This window comes from Gouania willdenowi, chromosome 8 (assembly GCF_900634775.1).
Source record: "Gouania willdenowi chromosome 8, fGouWil2.1, whole genome shotgun sequence".
In the NCBI taxonomy this organism is placed as follows: Eukaryota; Metazoa; Chordata; class Actinopteri; order Blenniiformes; family Gobiesocidae; genus Gouania; species Gouania willdenowi.
In genome coordinates this window covers 29588064-29607920 of record NC_041051.1, presented here as the reverse complement: position 1 = coordinate 29607920, position 19857 = coordinate 29588064, and the positions used below count along the sequence as shown (strand labels likewise).

The following is a 19857-nucleotide window of genomic DNA, read 5'->3' as shown; positions in this document are numbered from 1 at the left end:
ATACCAGAGAACCACATGAGTGAGTATGAGAAATTATAATAAAATGTTAATGTCAAACTTAAAGACAAACAATGTGAAATTAACAGTAAATATACAACGTGTTGACTTGTATATAAACTGTAAGTATATTAAATAAACACATGTGCTTCATATACACATTTATTTTTTTATTTAGGCTGTTTTATAATTTAGGAATTAAAGCTGGGTGATATATCGAGATTCAAGATTTATTGAGTTTTCTATTTTGTTGTATTTTGTAAACTATAATATTTCATAAATATATATATAATAGCTTATTATATATCAAAATACTAGTTTTAGGAGTCGCTGCTTTTACTTCTCAGAACAACATGTAAAGCTCAGTTAGATGATTAATGAGTGTCACATATTGATCAGCTGTTTATTAATAAATGAGCCTGTGTAGCATTTTTCATCAGCAAATTTAACCCAGAATTGTTTTTCTGGTCAAACTTTATTTGATAAAATTATCTAGATTTATATCATATTTCACCATTTTAAAAAAATATATTGAGATATGAGTTTTGGTTCATATCACCAGCCCTAGTAGGAATGTTCACAGCATTTTGATGTTAATAAATGTCGACCTACCAGATAATAATCACATTATTATATTTAATAAGTGGTTGATAAGTGGGTATTTTAGATTTATTGTACATCTATATTAAAATATAAGAGATACTTGGATGAGCGGGAGGGAGGGCTTGTAGTGGGCGCCAGGAAATTTCCCTTATTTTGAAATCCAAAACTTGACAGGTACAGTATACACACTACAGTAGAAATAGTGCAATAACAACCGCCAGGGGGCGACAAACACACAGAGGCAAATCTTCAGAGTTTCACTTTGGAACTTTTGTGTTAAAATGATTCAATAAAATAAAAAAAACAAGAGCATCAAAACTTTTTACACTTAAAAAAAAGAGCGTTCCAAACGCAATTTATTGGGTTTAAAATTTTTATTTATTTTTTTTTGCATTCAAACACAAATTCAGCTGTTTCCGGTGTCATGGCGGCTCTGTGTTGGAGTCACATGGTTGTTTCTCAGCGTTCTGATTCAAAGTATTTCAATCAAAAAAGTATTTTGATTGAAATACTTTTTAACATTTAGATGTGACTCATGTTTTCATGGTGTCTGCTTGGAGCCAAAAAATCTGTTTTATCTTCTGCCACAGCTTCCTCACATTTTTGACGAGTCGCTGAAAAAAATTTTCCTTTTTCGTAGCAAACACAGACTCCTGAGCAACTTCTATTGCTTCTCCATTAAGCCCAACCTGTTCTTCATCATGCAGGATGTGAACCTCCACAGGGCTGGTAGCAACCAAAGACTCCTGAGCAACTTCCATTGCTTCTCCGTTCAGCCCAACCTGTTCTTCATCATGCAGGATGTGAACCTCCACAGGGCTGGTAGCAACCACAGACTCCTGAGCAACTTCCATTGCTTCTCCGTTCAGCCCAACCTGTTCTTCTGCATGCAGGATGTGAACCTCCACAGGGCTGGTAGCAACCACAGACTCCTGAGCAACTTCCATTGCTTCTCCGTTCAGCCCAACCTGTTCTTCTGCATGCAGGATGTGAACCTCCACAGGGCTGGTAGCAACCACAGACTCCTGAGCAACTTCCATTGCTTCTCCGTTCAGCCCAACCTGTTCTTCTGCATGCAGGGTTTGGACTATTGGTTTTACCTGAACCTCCACAGGGCTGGTAACAACCACAGACTCAGTGGAAACATCTCCCTGAGTTTGGAGCAGAGCAGCTCGTTCTCTCGCCCGCTTCCGAGCTCGTTTCTCGCGCTGGTATTTTTTCTTCCCATTAGGACCTTGACCTGGTTGGTAACAATCTCCATGTGTGTTTTTATTCTCCATTGTATCAGTTGTTCTGTGATGTTTTCCAAAGATAATATTGTCTCTGTTTAAAGCTGCTGCTATGTGTGTGTCTTTAGTCAAACTGACGTTTAAAGATGAAAGACTCTTTTTTTTTTTGAAAGATGAAAGACTCTTTTTTTTTTTTTGAAAGATGAAAGAGTCTTCGCTCTACGCTTCGAAATTATGACGTGTCTAAACTTCCTGTTTACTTCAAAACAAGAGCCCTAACTAATGGATGACAAGAAGAGATGCTTTTATTTTGAAAAGGCGATGTTTGATTTTTAGCTTTAAGTCGGTATTAATACCTCTGTGAACTACAATTGTTTAAAATAATGTGTTCATTTTTACAATTTCAGTAATATTATGTTAAATCTGGAAGTTTTGCATCTTTTCACAAAATGTTTATGTCAATAGTGAAATATTTTAGTCACAAGTATTTAAATTAAAAAGAAACAATATTAAGATATGTAATAAGAGTAGGAACAAGAATAATGATGAAAAACTAATATTTTAAGAAACAAGAATGATCAAAAGTATTATTCTTTTAAAATATAGATAATACTACTACTAATAATAATAAAAGGAATAAGAATGATGAAAAATAATGATTAAGAATAGATTTTATTTACAATGCATTTAATAAAAAATGAAAAAGTCTGAAAGTGTTTAACATTAAACTAAAATGAAACAAAAGTATAGATTATAGATAAAATGTTCTCTGTATTTAGACGTGTGTATTAATTAAATATTTGTAAAGTGCAAACTTGCAGCTATTCTATGTAATATGAATGCAATGTATTTATATAAAATCAGTTTTTATGATTGGGATCCTATATAAACCCTAAAGTTTCCTGGGGTCCTCTCAGTTAGCCCCTGTACTATGAAGAAGGATATAAACACGCTCACTACCCCAGGTGATTTCAGCCTGGCTACGTGCGCGCTCCTGTGACGGGGGCGGAGTTAACAGCATCAGCTTTTACTTCTCAGAACAACATGTAAAGCTCAGTTAGATGATTAATGAGTGTCACATATTGATCAGCTGTTTATTAATAAATGAGCCTGTGTAGCATTTTTCATCAGCAAATTTAACCCAGAATTGTTTTTCTGGTCAAACTTTATTTGATAAAATTATCTAGATTTATATCATATTTCACCATTTTAAAAAAATATATTGAGATATGAGTTTTGGTTCATATCACCAGCCCTAGTAGGAATGTTCACAGCATTTTGATGTTAATAAATGTCGACCTACCAGATAATAATCACATTATTATATTTAATAAGTGGTTGATAAGTGGGTATTTTAGATTTATTGTACATCTATATTAAAATATAAGAGATACTTGGATGAGCGGGAGGGAGGGCTTGTAGTGGGCGCCAGGAAATTTCCCTTATTTTGAAATCCAAAACTTGACAGGTACAGTATACACACTACAGTAGAAATAGTGCAATAACAACCGCCAGGGGGCGACAAACACACAGAGGCAAATCTTCAGAGTTTCACTTTGGAACTTTTGTGTTAAAATGATTCAATAAAATAAAAAAAACAAGAGCATCAAAACTTTTTACACTTAAAAAAAAAGAGCGTTCCAAACGCAATTTATTGGGTTTAAAATTTTTATTTATTTTTTTTTGCATTCAAACACAAATTCAGCTGTTTCCGGTGTCATGGCGGCTCTGTGTTGGAGTCACATGGTTGTTTCTCAGCGTTCTGATTCAAAGTATTTCAATCAAAAAAGTATTTTGATTGAAATACTTTTTAACATTTAGATGTGACTCATGTTTTCATGGTGTCTGCTTGGAGCCAAAAAATCTGTTTTATCTTCTGCCACAGCTTCCTCACATTTTTGACGAGTCGCTGAAAAAAATTTCCTTTTTCGTAGCAAACACAGACTCCTGAGCAACTTCTATTGCTTCTCCATTAAGCCCAACCTGTTCTTCATCATGCAGGATGTGAACCTCCACAGGGCTGGTAGCAACCACAGACTCCTGAGCAACTTCCATTGCTTCTCCGTTCAGCCCAACCTGTTCTTCATCATGCAGGATGTGAACCTCCACAGGGCTGGTAGCAACCAAAGACTCCTGAGCAACTTCCATTGCTTCTCCGTTCAGCCCAACCTGTTCTTCTGCATGCAGGATGTGAACCTCCACAGGGCTGGTAGCAACCACAGACTCCTGAGCAACTTCCATTGCTTCTCCGTTCAGCCCAACCTGTTCTTCATCATGCAGGATGTGAACCTCCACAGGGCTGGTAGCAACCAAAGACTCCTGAGCAACTTCCATTGCTTCTCCGTTCAGCCCAACCTGTTCTTCTGCATGCAGGGTTTGGACTATTGGTTTTACCTGAACCTCCACAGGGCTGGTAACAACCACAGACTCAGTGGAAACATCTCCCTGAGTTTGGAGCAGAGCAGCTCGTTCTCTCGCCCGCTTCCGAGCTCGTTTCTCGCGCTGGTATTTTTTCTTCCCATTAGGACCTTGACCTGGTTGGTAACAATCTCCATGTGTGTTTTTATTCTCCATTGTATCAGTTGTTCTGTGATGTTTTCCAAAGATAATATTGTCTCTGTTTAAAGCTGCTGCTATGTGTGTGTCTTTAGTCAAACTGACGTTTAAAGATGAAAGATGAAAGACTCTTTTTTTTTTTGAAAGATGAAAGACTCTTTTTTTTTTTTGAAAGATGAAAGAGTCTTCGCTCTACGCTTCGAAATTATGACGTGTCTAAACTTCCTGTTTACTTCAAAACAAGAGCCCTAACTAATGGATGACAAGAAGAGATGCTTTTATTTTGAAAAGGCGATGTTTGATTTTTAGCTTTAAGTCGGTATTAATACCTCTGTGAACTACAATTGTTTAAAATAATGTGTTCATTTTTACAATTTCAGTAATATTATGTTAAATCTGGAAGTTTTGCATCTTTTCACAAAATGTTTATGTCAATAGTGAAATATTTTAGTCACAAGTATTTAAATTAAAAAGAAACAATATTAAGATATGTAATAAGAGTAGGAACAAGAATAATGATGAAAAACTAATATTTTAAGAAACAAGAATGATCAAAAGTATTATTCTTTTAAAATATATATAATACTACTACTAATAATAATAAAAGGAATAAGAATGATGAAAAATAATGATTAAGAATAGATTTTATTTACAATGCATTTAATAAAAAATGAAAAAGTCTGAAAGTGTTTAACATTAAACTAAAATGAAACAAAAGTATAGATTATAGATAAAATGTTCTCTGTATTTAGACGTGTGTATTAATTAAATATTTGTAAAGTGCAAACTTGCAGCTATTCTATGTAATATGAATGCAATGTATTTATATAAAATCAGTTTTTATGATTGGGATCCTATATAAACCCTAAAGTTTCCTGGGGTCCTCTCAGTTAGCCCCTGTACTATGAAGAAGGATATAAACACGCTCACTACCCCAGGTGATTTCAGCCTGGCTACGTGCGCGCTCCTGTGACGGGGGCGGAGTTAACAGCATCAGACCAATCACAATCCCAGAGAAACTGTGGAGCAATTTACATCACTAATGAGGAATAATTATTTTAAAATATGAAGAATTAAAATCCATAATTTAGACCAAAAACAACAGTTTCTGCAGTAAAATCAGGAAGAAAAGAACACAAGCAGATAAATGTGTTATTGATATGAGATTATACAATATTAGTTGATGGAGAATAATCTTTCACTCTGATCAGTTTCACTTTATTAAAGCTCAGATTGTGTCTGTGTTCATATAGATCAGCTGACATCATAAGGTGAAAAATATTTATATATTATCTCCAGGACTGAGGCTCAGCGTCACCACACAATACATGAATGAATGAGGTTTAATCAGCTACTAATGTAGATATTAATGTTTCCTACAGGATGTGATGGTAAATAATGATAAATATTCTCTCTCCTGTCAGCGTCACATCAGATCCACACAGAGACGTTTTCACAATGATCCTCCTTTTATTGGACAGCTCGTTTTCTAAGACATCTGATTGGTCAGGAGGCGGGATGGTGATAAACAATATAAATCTCTATATTTTTAACTCACTAGACCATTCAGGGTTAAATTTGCTGATGCAAAATGCCAGACACATTTATTAACAAACAGCTGCACAATATGTGCCACAAAGTGTTTTCTTCTCCTTTAAGGGACAGCACGTGTGAGTGAGTTCTGTAGTGTGTATGAGCTCTTGCTCATCAGGTACTTTACTCACCGCCATGTGAAACTTCAGGGCCTCCTCTGATTGCAGTTCTTTCTGACAGTTGGGGCACTTGGTTGATACAAAGCCATTTTCCAATCTGACAGTAACTTTGGGTGATACTGACAAAAACAAAAAGAAAATAACTAATTTACAACATTTTTACGCATCATAGAAACAGAGAAAATTACAGTTAAGGTTATATGGCTTGATTAACTTCACTTAATTCCAGAGCACCAAACTTACACATGTTAAGCTTTAGTTTCTTCGCTTCAAAGTCACTTTCATTTGATGTCAATCCTCGTTTGGCTACGGTTTCATCTGTAAAAACGAAGTTAAAAGCATTTTATTCTTATGGTTACTTGCTAATTCAGTGGCAATATAAAATCTTGGCTGCACATTTAAATCTACCTTTGTTAATGTTGTGGACCACGGGTGCAGAAAAGGTCTGGAGTGTGTGGTGATTAGGCTTGCTAAACTGAAGCTGATTAGCCGTTGCGGTGTACACCGTAGGAATTTGAACGTTTGACAACGTCACTATGTTGTTGCTGATTTGTTGCACCTGAGGTCTGTGGACTGCACTCGGTACGATGGGGACCTGTTGAAAAATCTGCTGCTGTCCAGCTGACAGAAGCAGAGCAGGGTGTTTGGTTAATGCAGAGTAGCTAAAGAACAACAACAACATGTAAATTAGAGTATTTAAAAGATACATTGTTATTTCTAACATTTGAAGTCATTATAATTTACCTGGAACAATTGTAAATTATGTCCCTGGAGGGTACTGTGTTCCAAAAGATGCAATGAAGTCCCTGTTGTTTACTATTTGTGGAGAGGTGACGATAAAGCCCTGAAGAAACAGTAACAAGTTAACACTTGACAGGTTTTTGTTAAGTTCTATTTGGCAAACAATAAATCTAAAACCATGAATACCTGATTATTAACAATAACAGGCCGAGGACTGACTGTTGTCAGTGTCGGTGATGCTGAATGCACTGCATTGCCAGCAATATTCAATGGCAAGACGATTGGAGGTGGGCCAACAGCAGTTTGGGGAGCAGGGGGCTTTATTTCTGGCTTTCCAGCACTGCTCCTCTGAAGAGAAATTGGTTGACTGTCCTTTTGGTTTTTTGCTACAAGCAGAAAGAACAAAAAAAGAGCAAAGGAACAAAATTACAATTTCATTTAGCAGGTGCTAAAGCTTTTTTCTTTTCCCAAAGCGACGTACAACACAAGCAGTTAGGGTTAAGAGACCTGCTCCACATCCCACAGTGATGGCCCAGGTTGGATTCAAACTGGTGATCCTCTGATTACGAACCCAGTTCCTGAACCATTATACCACATAAAGTATGTCAACAATTTAGCTTTGTTTATACTATCTTAAAATAAAACTTTATATTCTACACAAGGCGTGTGACAACAGCTACCAGAGATGTTCAGAAAGGCTTAAAAAAAGGATTGCACATAATCCGTCGCAGGTTGTTAAGAGAGACACGGTAACTACGGTAGCCAGTTAAGTCAACTATAAGCTAATTCGGCATCTCACTGCGCGCAAAGCATGCTGGTCCGGGTCAAAGGTCAGGACTACCCAGCTCCCGTCAAGCTCGTATCATAAAATGTAAACATGGCCGAGTCTGACAAAGATATTGAATATTTTGAGCGTTGTAAAGTGGATGTTTTAAAAGAATATTGTAAGAGACGTGGACCCGTTGTTACTGGGAAGAGGAAGAAAGAACTGGTGGCCCTCGCTTGGGCATTGTCATTTCAAAAAGCGCCTATAGTTTTGACAAAACAGCAGGAACGAGAGGCTGTCAACCTTGATTATAAATCTCTGCTCGAGATCGATGTTGACAGTTGTCAGATGACAAATCCAGATCCCTTGCAGCTGAGAGAAGGTTGGGAGAACGAGTCGACAGTTAAATATTGTGGCGAGAAAGAAAAGGACGCCAACAAACTCCCGAAACCTGCTGGGTGAGAGACACCTCTCTAACATGTACACCACAATATAATATTTATATACTAGTTTACTAGTTAGCTTTAATGTAGTACAGTATATGTCAAACCTACTGATTTAATCCATTCGGCACGACGTTCTGGATCTTTTATTTCAGTAGGAAATGGGATGAGTACGTATGGCGTACTCAAACACTCAAACACTCGTTGAACAAAGTCTTTATTTACCTTCTCGGTTTGTTTCTTGTTTGGATGAAGTTTCAGGAACGCAAAGAAACATCCATGCGACCCCAACACAGAGCCGCCATGACACCGGAAACAGCCTGTGGTCATCTTCTTCTTCTTCTTCTTCTTTCTTTTCTTTTCTTTTTCTTTTCTTCTTTTTCTTTTCTTCTTTCTTTTTCTTCTTCTTCTTCTTCTTCTTCTTCTTCTTCTTCCGGCAGGCTGTACACTAAAAGAAGCGTAATGCTCCCCTCTTCTGTTCACTTAGAGTCACTCCATTTTAGATTCTCAAATAGAGGTTGGTAGATTGGAGATACCTCATGACTGCCTTATCTATTAAAATCGACTCTGTTCTTGGTGCAAATATTGACTTTATTGAAAACACTGTCAGTCCAAGAGTTGAGAGTTCTTTAAATAACGTTCCCCTTTCAACAGAATAACATCCACAGACCAATAGAACATGGGAAATAGTCTCAAGTTGTCCACACTGACATAATCCATCCGGATGTTTGCCTATTCGATTTAAATATGCAGCAAGTCCACAATGCCCCAGTCTTAATCTGGTTATCTTAACTTGATTTGCTCGGCAAGTTGCCCACAGGAGTCTAGTGCCCTGCACACAAGGTTGACTTTTAAAATAATGCCTCCCTCTGTCCGCTGCGTCTTCTTCTTCTTTATTCAAAAATATTAAACAGAGGTGCTAGTTTTTATAAAAGGGGCGGGGCTAACAGTGCTTGTTTGTGTCACAAGATGATCCCCTCAGCCAATAGCAAACATCAGAATCAACTTTATTTGACATTGTACATGTTACAGAGCAACACAATTTCATTTCAGTTTCATCCCCTCCAAAAAAACATCACAAGACAATCATTTATAAGATGGGAGAACTGTGGGTCGCACAAGGGCGGCGCCCCGTACTTAGATGAAAAGTGGGAGGACAGGAGGAGAGGTGAGGGGAAAAGACAGGTTCTAAACTGAGTTCCCTATTATGGAGGACAGTAGAAAACTAGGAAAAAACCTCCTCAGCGTACATGCACCAAAACAAAACATAGAGCATCTTTCTGCATACCATCCAGGTGGTAGATGTGATAGCCTTGAACGGCTGGTTTTGGGAACCAAAGATGATAAGCGATTTGTTTTTGATTCAGGCTAGCTCAACTTTGATAGCCTTAGGTCCTGGTCTCCAGCAGTAATCCCCAGATTAGATTAGATTAGATTAGATTAGAGTAGATTAGTGCTGACATCAGCAACAAACCCAGAAATAACTCAGAACAGAGATGATGAATGAAGACGTTCTGATGATAAAAACAAAGAACTGGTGTAAATATGTTGTAAAATATAACAGAGTTTATCTTCATAAAGACCATCAGGATGTGACACAGTTACACGTTCTGTTAGATTAATAACTGATATTTTAACGTCTACCACAGCAGAAGGAACCACGTAAGTCACCATGAAAAATCATCCAATCACAAGTTCCACAAATATACACTGTTTATAAAGTGTTAAATAATGTAAAGTCTGTAATAAATGTGTTTAATAAGTCATTAGTGAATACCAGAGAACCACATGAGTGAGTATGAGAAATTATAATAAAATGTTAATGTCAAACTTAAAGACAAACAATGTGAAATTAACAGTAAATATACAACGTGTTGACTTGTATATAAACTGTAAGTATATTAAATAAACACATGTGCTTCATATACACATTTATTTTTTTATTTAGGCTGTTTTATAATTTAGGAATTAAAGCTGGGTGATATATCGAGATTCAAGATTTATTGAGTTTTCTATTTTGTTGTATTTTGTAAACTATAATATTTCATAAATATATATATAATAGCTTATTATATATCAAAATACTAGTTTTAGGAGTCGCTGCTTTTACTTCTCAGAACAACATGTAAAGCTCAGTTAGATGATTAATGAGTGTCACATATTGATCAGCTGTTTATTAATAAATGAGCCTGTGTAGCATTTTTCATCAGCAAATTTAACCCAGAATTGTTTTTCTGGTCAAACTTTATTTGATAAAATTATCTAGATTTATATCATATTTCACCATTTTAAAAAAATATATTGAGATATGAGTTTTGGTTCATATCACCAGCCCTAGTAGGAATGTTCACAGCATTTTGATGTTAATAAATGTCGACCTACCAGATAATAATCACATTATTATATTTAATAAGTGGTTGATAAGTGGGTATTTTAGATTTATTGTACATCTATATTAAAATATAAGAGATACTTGGATGAGCGGGAGGGAGGGCTTGTAGTGGGCGCCAGGAAATTTCCCTTATTTTGAAATCCAAAACTTGACAGGTACAGTATACACACTACAGTAGAAATAGTGCAATAACAACCGCCAGGGGGCGACAAACACACAGAGGCAAATCTTCAGAGTTTCACTTTGGAACTTTTGTGTTAAAATGATTCAATAAAATAAAAAAAACAAGAGCATCAAAACTTTTTACACTTAAAAAAAAAGAGCGTTCCAAACGCAATTTATTGGGTTTAAAATTTTTATTTATTTTTTTTTGCATTCAAACACAAATTCAGCTGTTTCCGGTGTCATGGCGGCTCTGTGTTGGAGTCACATGGTTGTTTCTCAGCGTTATGATTCAAAGTATTTCAATCAAAAAAGTATTTTGATTGAAATACTTTTTAACATTTAGATGTGACTCATGTTTTCATGGTGTCTGCTTGAGCCAAAAAATCTGTTTTATCTTCTGCCACAGCTTCCTCACATTTTTGACGAGTCGCTGAAAAAAAATTTTCCTTTTTCGTAGCAAACACAGACTCCTGAGCAACTTCTATTGCTTCTCCATTAAGCCCAACCTGTTCTTCATCATGCAGGATGTGAACCTCCACAGGGCTGGTAGCAACCAAAGACTCCTGAGCAACTTCCATTGCTTCTCCGTTCAGCCCAACCTGTTCTTCTGCATGCAGGATGTGAACCTCCACAGGGCTGGTAGCAACCACAGACTCCTGAGCAACTTCCATTGCTTCTCCGTTCAGCCCAACCTGTTCTTCATCATGCAGGATGTGAACCTCCACAGGGCTGGTAGCAACCACAGACTCCTGAGCAACTTCCATTGCTTCTCCGTTCAGCCCAACCTGTTCTTCATCATGCAGGATGTGAACCTCCACAGGGCTGGTAGCAACCACAGACTCCTGAGCAACTTCCATTGCTTCTCCGTTCAGCCCAACCTGTTCTTCTGCATGCAGGGTTTGGACTATTGGTTTTACCTGAACCTCCACAGGGCTGGTAACAACCACAGACTCAGTGGAAACATCTCCCTGAGTTTGGAGCAGAGCAGCTCGTTCTCTCGCCCGCTTCCGAGCTCGTTTCTCGCGCTGGTATTTTTTCTTCCCATTAGGACCTTGACCTGGTTGGTAACAATCTCCATGTGTGTTTTTATTCTCCATTGTATCAGTTGTTCTGTGATGTTTTCCAAAGATAATATTGTCTCTGTTTAAAGCTGCTGCTATGTGTGTGTCTTTAGTCAAACTGACGTTTAAAGATGAAAGACTCTTTTTTTTTTTGAAAGATGAAAGACTCTTTTTTTTTTTTTGAAAGATGAAAGAGTCTTCGCTCTACGCTTCGAAATTATGACGTGTCTAAACTTCCTGTTTACTTCAAAACAAGAGCCCTAACTAATGGATGACAAGAAGAGATGCTTTTATTTTGAAAAGGCGATGTTTGATTTTTAGCTTTAAGTCGGTATTAATACCTCTGTGAACTACAATTGTTTAAAATAATGTGTTCATTTTTACAATTTCAGTAATATTATGTTAAATCTGGAAGTTTTGCATCTTTTCACAAAATGTTTATGTCAATAGTGAAATATTTTAGTCACAAGTATTTAAATTAAAAAGAAACAATATTAAGATATGTAATAAGAGTAGGAACAAGAATAATGATGAAAAACTAATATTTTAAGAAACAAGAATGATCAAAAGTATTATTCTTTTAAAATATAGATAATACTACTACTAATAATAATAAAAGGAATAAGAATGATGAAAAATAATGATTAAGAATAGATTTTATTTACAATGCATTTAATAAAAATGAAAAAGTCTGAAAGTGTTTAACATTAAACTAAAATGAAACAAAAGTATAGATTATAGATAAAATGTTCTCTGTATTTAGACGTGTGTATTAATTAAATATTTGTAAAGTGCAAACTTGCAGCTATTCTATGTAATATGAATGCAATGTATTTATATAAAATCAGTTTTTATGATTGGGATCCTATATAAACCCTAAAGTTTCCTGGGGTCCTCTCAGTTAGCCCCTGTACTATGAAGAAGGATATAAACACGCTCACTACCCCAGGTGATTTCAGCCTGGCTACGTGCGCGCTCCTGTGACGGGGGCGGAGTTAACAGCATCAGACCAATCACAATCCCAGAGAAACTGTGGAGCAATTTACATCACTAATGAGGAATAATTATTTTAAAATATGAAGAATTAAAATCCATAATTTAGACCAAAAACAACAGTTTCTGCAGTAAAATCAGGAAGAAAAGAACACAAGCAGATAAATGTGTTATTGATATGAGATTATACAATATTAGTTGATGGAGAATAATCTTTCACTCTGATCAGTTTCACTTTATTAAAGCTCAGATTGTGTCTGTGTTCATATAGATCAGCTGACATCATAAGGTGAAAAATATTTATATATTATCTCCAGGACTGAGGCTCAGCGTCACCACACAATACATGAATGAATGAGGTTTAATCAGCTACTAATGTAGATATTAATGTTTCCTACAGGATGTGATGGTAAATAATGATAAATATTCTCTCTCCTGTCAGCGTCACATCAGATCCACACAGAGACGTTTTCACAATGATCCTCCTTTTATTGGACAGCTCGTTTTCTAAGACATCTGATTGGTCAGGAGGCGGGATGGTGATAAACAATATAAATCTCTATATTTTTAACTCACTAGACCATTCAGGGTTAAATTTGCTGATGCAAAATGCCAGACACATTTATTAACAAACAGCTGCACAATATGTGCCACAAAGTGTTTTCTTCTCCTTTAAGGGACAGCACGTGTGAGTGAGTTCTGTAGTGTGTATGAGCTCTTGCTCATCAGGTACTTTACTCACCGCCATGTGAAACTTCAGGGCCTCCTCTGATTGCAGTTCTTTCTGACAGTTGGGGCACTTGGTTGATACAAAGCCATTTTCCAATCTGACAGTAACTTTGGGTGATACTGACAAAAACAAAAAGAAAATAACTAATTTACAACATTTTTACGCATCATAGAAACAGAGAAAATTACAGTTAAGGTTATATGGCTTGATTAACTTCACTTAATTCTTCTTCTTCTTCTTCTTGTTTCCGGCAGGCTGTACACTAAAAGAAGCGTAATGCTCCCCTCTTCTGTTCACTTAGAGTCACTCCATTTTAGATTCTCAAATAGAGGTTGGTAGATTGGAGATACCTCATGACTGCCTTATCTATTAAAATCGACTCTGTTCTTGGTGCAAATATTGACTTTATTGAAAACACTGTCAGTCCAAGAGTTGAGAGTTCTTTAAATAACGTTCCCCTTTCAACAGAATAACATCCACAGACCAATAGAACATGGGAAATAGTCTCAAGTTGTCCACACTGACATAACCCATCCGGATGTTTGCCTATTCGATTTAAATATGCAGCAAGTCCACAATGCCCCAGTCTTAATCTGGTTATCTTAACTTGATTTGCTCGGCAAGTTGTCCACAGGAGTCTAGTGCCCTGCACACAAGGTTGACTTTTAAAATAATGCCTCCCTTTGTCCGCTGCGTCTTCTTCTTCTTTATTCAAAAATATTAAACAGAGGTGCTAGTTTTTATAAAAGGGGCGGGGCTAACAGTGCTTGTTTGTGTCACAAGATGATCCCCTCAGCCAATAGCAAACATCAGAATCAACTTTATTTGACATTGTACATGTTACAGAGCAACACAATTTCATTTCAGTTTCATCCCCTCCAAAAAAACATCACAAGACAATCATTTATAAGATGGGAGAACTGTGGGTCGCACAAGGGCGGCGCCCCGTACTTAGATGAAAAGTGGGAGGACAGGAGGAGAGGTGAGGGGAAAAGACAGGTTCTAAACTGAGTTCCCTATTATGGAGGACAGTAGAAAACTAGGAAAAAACCTCCTCAGCGTACATGCACCAAAACAAAACATAGAGCATCTTTCTGCATACCATCCAGGTGGTAGATGTGATAGCCTTGAACGGCTGGTTTTGGGAACCAAAGATGATAAGCGATTTGTTTTTGATTCAGGCTAGCTCAACTTTGATAGCCTTAGGTCCTGGTCTCCAGCAGTAATCCCCAGATTAGATTAGATTAGATTAGATTAGAGTAGATTAGTGCTGACATCAGCAACAAACCCAGAAATAACTCAGAACAGAGATGATGAATGAAGACGTTCTGATGATAAAAACAAAGAACTGGTGTAAATATGTTGTAAAATATAACAGAGTTTATCTTCATAAAGACCATCAGGATGTGACACAGTTACACGTTCTGTTAGATTAATAACTGATATTTTAACGTCTACCACAGCAGAAGGAACCACGTAAGTCACCATGAAAAATCATCCAATCACAAGTTCCACAAATATACACTGTTTATAAAGTGTTAAATAATGTAAAGTCTGTAATAAATGTGTTTAATAAGTCATTAGTGAATACCAGAGAACCACATGAGTGAGTATGAGAAATTATAATAAAATGTTAATGTCAAACTTAAAGACAAACAATGTGAAATTAACAGTAAATATACAACGTGTTGACTTGTATATAAACTGTAAGTATATTAAATAAACACATGTGCTTCATATACACATTTATTTTTTTATTTAGGCTGTTTTATAATTTAGGAATTAAAGCTGGGTGATATATCGAGATTCAAGATTTATTGAGTTTTCTATTTTGTTGTATTTTGTAAACTATAATATTTCATAAATATATATATAATAGCTTATTATATATCAAAATACTAGTTTTAGGAGTCGCTGCTTTTACTTCTCAGAACAACATGTAAAGCTCAGTTAGATGATTAATGAGTGTCACATATTGATCAGCTGTTTATTAATAAATGAGCCTGTGTAGCATTTTTCATCAGCAAATTTAACCCAGAATTGTTTTTCTGGTCAAACTTTATTTGATAAAATTATCTAGATTTATATCATATTTCACCATTTTAAAAAAATATATTGAGATATGAGTTTTGGTTCATATCACCAGCCCTAGTAGGAATGTTCACAGCATTTTGATGTTAATAAATGTCGACCTACCAGATAATAATCACATTATTATATTTAATAAGTGGTTGATAAGTGGGTATTTTAGATTTATTGTACATCTATATTAAAATATAAGAGATACTTGGATGAGCGGGAGGGAGGGCTTGTAGTGGGCGCCAGGAAATTTCCCTTATTTTGAAATCCAAAACTTGACAGGTACAGTATACACACTACAGTAGAAATAGTGCAATAACAACCGCCAGGGGGCGACAAACACACAGAGGCAAATCTTCAGAGTTTCACTTTGGAACTTTTGTGTTAAAATGATTCAATAAAATAAAAAAAACAAGAGCATCAAAACTTTTTACACTTAAAAAAAAAGAGCGTTCCAAACGCAATTTATTGGGTTTAAAATTTTTATTTATTTTTTTTTGCATTCAAACACAAATTCAGCTGTTTCCGGTGTCATGGCGGCTCTGTGTTGGAGTCACATGGTTGTTTCTCAGCGTTATGATTCAAAGTATTTCAATCAAAAAAGTATTTTGATTGAAATACTTTTTAACATTTAGATGTGACTCATGTTTTCATGGTGTCTGCTTGGAGCCAAAAAATCTGTTTTATCTTCTGCCACAGCTTCCTCACATTTTTGACGAGTCGCTGAAAAAAATTTTCCTTTTTCGTAGCAAACACAGACTCCTGAGCAACTTCTATTGCTTCTCCATTAAGCCCAACCTGTTCTTCATCATGCAGGATGTGAACCTCCACAGGGCTGGTAGCAACCAAAGACTCCTGAGCAACTTCCATTGCTTCTTCGTTCAGCCCAACCTGTTCTTCTGCATGCAGGATGTGAACCTCCACAGGGCTGGTAGCAACCACAGACTCCTGAGCAACTTCCATTGCTTCTCCGTTCAGCCCAACCTGTTCTTCTGCATGCAGGATGTGAACCTCCACAGGGCTGGTAGCAACCACAGACTCCTGAGCAACTTCCATTGCTTCTCCGTTCAGCCCAACCTGTTCTTCATCATGCAGGATGTGAACCTCCACAGGGCTGGTAGCAACCAAAGACTCCTGAGCAACTTCCATTGCTTCTCCGTTCAGCCCAACCTGTTCTTCTGCATGCAGGATGTGAACCTCCACAGGGCTGGTAGCAACCACAGACTCCTGAGCAACTTCCATTGCTTCTCCGTTCAGCCCAACCTGTTCTTCTGCATGCAGGGTTTGGACTATTGGTTTTACCTGAACCTCCACAGGGCTGGTAACAACCACAGACTCAGTGGAAACATCTCCCTGAGTTTGGAGCAGAGCAGCTCGTTCTCTCGCCCGCTTCCGAGCTCGTTTCTCGCGCTGGTATTTTTTCTTCCCATTAGGACCTTGACCTGGTTGGTAACAATCTCCATGTGTGTTTTTATTCTCCATTGTATCAGTTGTTCTGTGATGTTTTCCAAAGATAATATTGTCTCTGTTTAAAGCTGCTGCTATGTGTGTGTCTTTAGTCAAACTGACGTTTAAAGATGAAAGACTCTTTTTTTTTTTGAAAGATGAAAGACTCTTTTTTTTTTTTTGAAAGATGAAAGAGTCTTCGCTCTACGCTTCGAAATTATGACGTGTCTAAACTTCCTGTTTACTTCAAAACAAGAGCCCTAACTAATGGATGACAAGAAGAGATGCTTTTATTTTGAAAAGGCGATGTTTGATTTTTAGCTTTAAGTCGGTATTAATACCTCTGTGAACTACAATTGTTTAAAATAATGTGTTCATTTTTACAATTTCAGTAATATTATGTTAAATCTGGAAGTTTTGCATCTTTTCACAAAATGTTTATGTCAATAGTGAAATATTTTAGTCACAAGTATTTAAATTAAAAAGAAACAATATTAAGATATGTAATAAGAGTAGGAACAAGAATAATGATGAAAAACTAATATTTTAAGAAACAAGAATGATCAAAAGTATTATTCTTTTAAAATATAGATAATACTACTACTAATAATAATAAAAGGAATAAGAATGATGACAAATAATGATTAAGAATAGATTTTATTTACAATGCATTTAATAAAAAATGAAAAAGTCTGAAAGTGTTTAACATTAAACTAAAATGAAACAAAAGTATAGATTATAGATAAAATGTTCTCTGTATTTAGACGTGTGTATTAATTAAATATTTGTAAAGTGCAAACTTGCAGCTATTCTATGTAATATGAATGCAATGTATTTATATAAAATCAGTTTTTATGATTGGGATCCTATATAAACCCTAAAGTTTCCTGGGGTCCTCTCAGTTAGCCCCTGTACTATGAAGAAGGATATAAACACGCTCACTACCCCAGGTGATTTCAGCCTGGCTACGTGCGCGCTCCTGTGACGGGGGCGGAGTTAACAGCATCAGCTTTTACTTCTCAGAACAACATGTAAAGCTCAGTTAGATGATTAATGAGTGTCACATATTGATCAGCTGTTTATTAATAAATGAGCCTGTGTAGCATTTTTCATCAGCAAATTTAACCCAGAATTGTTTTTCTGGTCAAACTTTATTTGATAAAATTATCTAGATTTATATCATATTTCACCATTTTAAAAAAATATATTGAGATATGAGTTTTGGTTCATATCACCAGCCCTAGTAGGAATGTTCACAGCATTTTGATGTTAATAAATGTCGACCTACCAGATAATAATCACATTATTATATTTAATAAGTGGTTGATAAGTGGGTATTTTAGATTTATTGTACATCTATATTAAAATATAAGAGATACTTGGATGAGCGGGAGGGAGGGCTTGTAGTGGGCGCCAGGAAATTTCCCTTATTTTGAAATCCAAAACTTGACAGGTACAGTATACACACTACAGTAGAAATAGTGCAATAACAACCGCCAGGGGGCGACAAACACACAGAGGCAAATCTTCAGAGTTTCACTTTGGAACTTTTGTGTTAAAATGATTCAATAAAATAAAAAAAACAAGAGCATCAAAACTTTTTACACTTAAAAAAAAAGAGCGTTCCAAACGCAATTTATTGGGTTTAAAATTTTTATTTATTTTTTTTTGCATTCAAACACAAATTCAGCTGTTTCCGGTGTCATGGCGGCTCTGTGTTGGAGTCACATGGTTGTTTCTCAGCGTTCTGATTCAAAGTATTTCAATCAAAAAAGTATTTTGATTGAAATACTTTTTAACATTTAGATGTGACTCATGTTTTCATGGTGTCTGCTTGGAGCCAAAAATCTGTTTTATCTTCTGCCACAGCTTCCTCACATTTTTGACGAGTCGCTGAAAAAATTTTTCCTTTTTCGTAGCAAACACAGACTCCTGAGCAACTTCTATTGCTTCTCCATTAAGCCCAACCTGTTCTTCATCATGCAGGATGTGAACCTCCACAGGGCTGGTAGCAACCAAAGACTCCTGAGCAACTTCCATTGCTTCTTCGTTCAGCCCAACCTGTTCTTCTGCATGCAGGATGTGAACCTCCACAGGGCTGGTAGCAACCACAGACTCCTGAGCAACTTCCATTGCTTCTCCGTTCAGCCCAACCTGTTCTTCTGCATGCAGGATGTGAACCTCCACAGGGCTGGTAGCAACCACAGACTCCTGAGCAACTTCCATTGCTTCTCCGTTCAGCCCAACCTGTTCTTCATCATGCAGGATGTGAACCTCCACAGGGCTGGTAGCAACCACAGACTCCTGAGCAACTTCCATTGCTTCTCCGTTCAGCCCAACCTGTTCTTCTGCATGCAGGGTTTGGACTATTGGTTTTACCTGAACCTCCACAGGGCTGGTAACAACCACAGACTCAGTGGAAACATCTCCCTGAGTTTGGAGCAGAGCAGCTCGTTCTCTCGCCCGCTTCCGAGCTCGTTTCTCGCGCTGGTATTTTTTCTTCCCATTAGGACCTTGACCTGGTTGGTAACAATCTCCATGTGTGTTTTTATTCTCCATTGTATCAGTTGTTCTGTGATGTTTTCCAAAGATAATATTGTCTCTGTTTAAAGCTGCTGCTATGTGTGTGTCTTTAGTCAAACTGACGTTTAAAGATGAAAGACTCTTTTTTTTTTTTTGAAAGATGAAAGAGTCTTCGCTCTACGCTTCGAAATTATGACGTGTCTAAACTTCCTGTTTACTTCAAAACAAGAGCCCTAACTAATGGATGACAAGAAGAGATGCTTTTATTTTGAAAAGGCGATGTTTGATTTTTAGCTTTAAGTCGGTATTAATACCTCTGTGAACTACAATTGTTTAAAATAATGTGTTCATTTTTACAATTTCAGTAATATTATGTTAAATCTGGAAGTTTTGCATCTTTTCACAAAATGTTTATGTCAAT

At 36.5% G+C, this 19857-nt stretch overlaps 3 protein-coding genes across 9 annotated transcripts in view; all 3 read right to left on the bottom strand.

Annotated features, from left to right (window-relative positions):
* naa60 (N-alpha-acetyltransferase 60, NatF catalytic subunit) overlaps positions 1-13508 on the bottom strand; it is a 25590-nt gene extending 12082 nt beyond the window's left edge. For 2 of the 5 annotated variants that reach the window (XM_028454703.1, XM_028454704.1), the window contains exons 1-6: positions 13401-13508; positions 7025-7224; positions 6842-6941; positions 6506-6718; positions 6341-6415; positions 6110-6216 (exon numbers count right to left, since the gene is read on the bottom strand). The gene's annotated coding sequence lies outside the window, so the exon portion shown is untranslated. Of the gene's footprint in view, positions 1-6109; positions 6217-6340; positions 6416-6505; positions 6760-6841; positions 6942-7024; positions 7225-8272; positions 8416-13400 lie in introns of those variants that run through there. The other 3 variants (XM_028454706.1, XM_028454705.1, XM_028454708.1) reach the window with 3 other exon arrangements.
* On the bottom strand, positions 584-4949 carry LOC114468058 (uncharacterized). 3 transcript variants are annotated; one of them, XM_028454701.1, is made up of 3 exons: positions 4185-4949; positions 3813-4091; positions 584-1661 (listed from the first exon to the last, which is right to left on the bottom strand). In XM_028454701.1, the coding sequence occupies exons 1-3, from the start codon at positions 4401-4403 to the stop codon at positions 1134-1136; spliced, it is 1026 nt and encodes a 341-aa protein (XP_028310502.1). In that variant the 5' UTR covers positions 4404-4949; the 3' UTR covers positions 584-1133. The 3 variants fall into 3 exon arrangements, with proteins under 3 accessions (XP_028310502.1, XP_028310501.1, XP_028310503.1); XM_028454700.1 differs by having other exon boundaries at positions 3813-4949; XM_028454702.1 differs by having other exon boundaries at positions 3999-4949.
* LOC114468967 (uncharacterized) lies at positions 5272-19857 on the bottom strand. Its single transcript, XM_028456153.1, has 8 exons — positions 18882-19857; positions 16545-16730; positions 11111-11482; positions 6877-6941; positions 6506-6759; positions 6341-6415; positions 6110-6216; positions 5272-5352 (listed from the first exon to the last, which is right to left on the bottom strand). Exons 1-8 carry the CDS (start codon positions 19470-19472, stop codon positions 5272-5274), a joined length of 1731 nt encoding a protein of 576 aa, XP_028311954.1. The 5' UTR covers positions 19473-19857.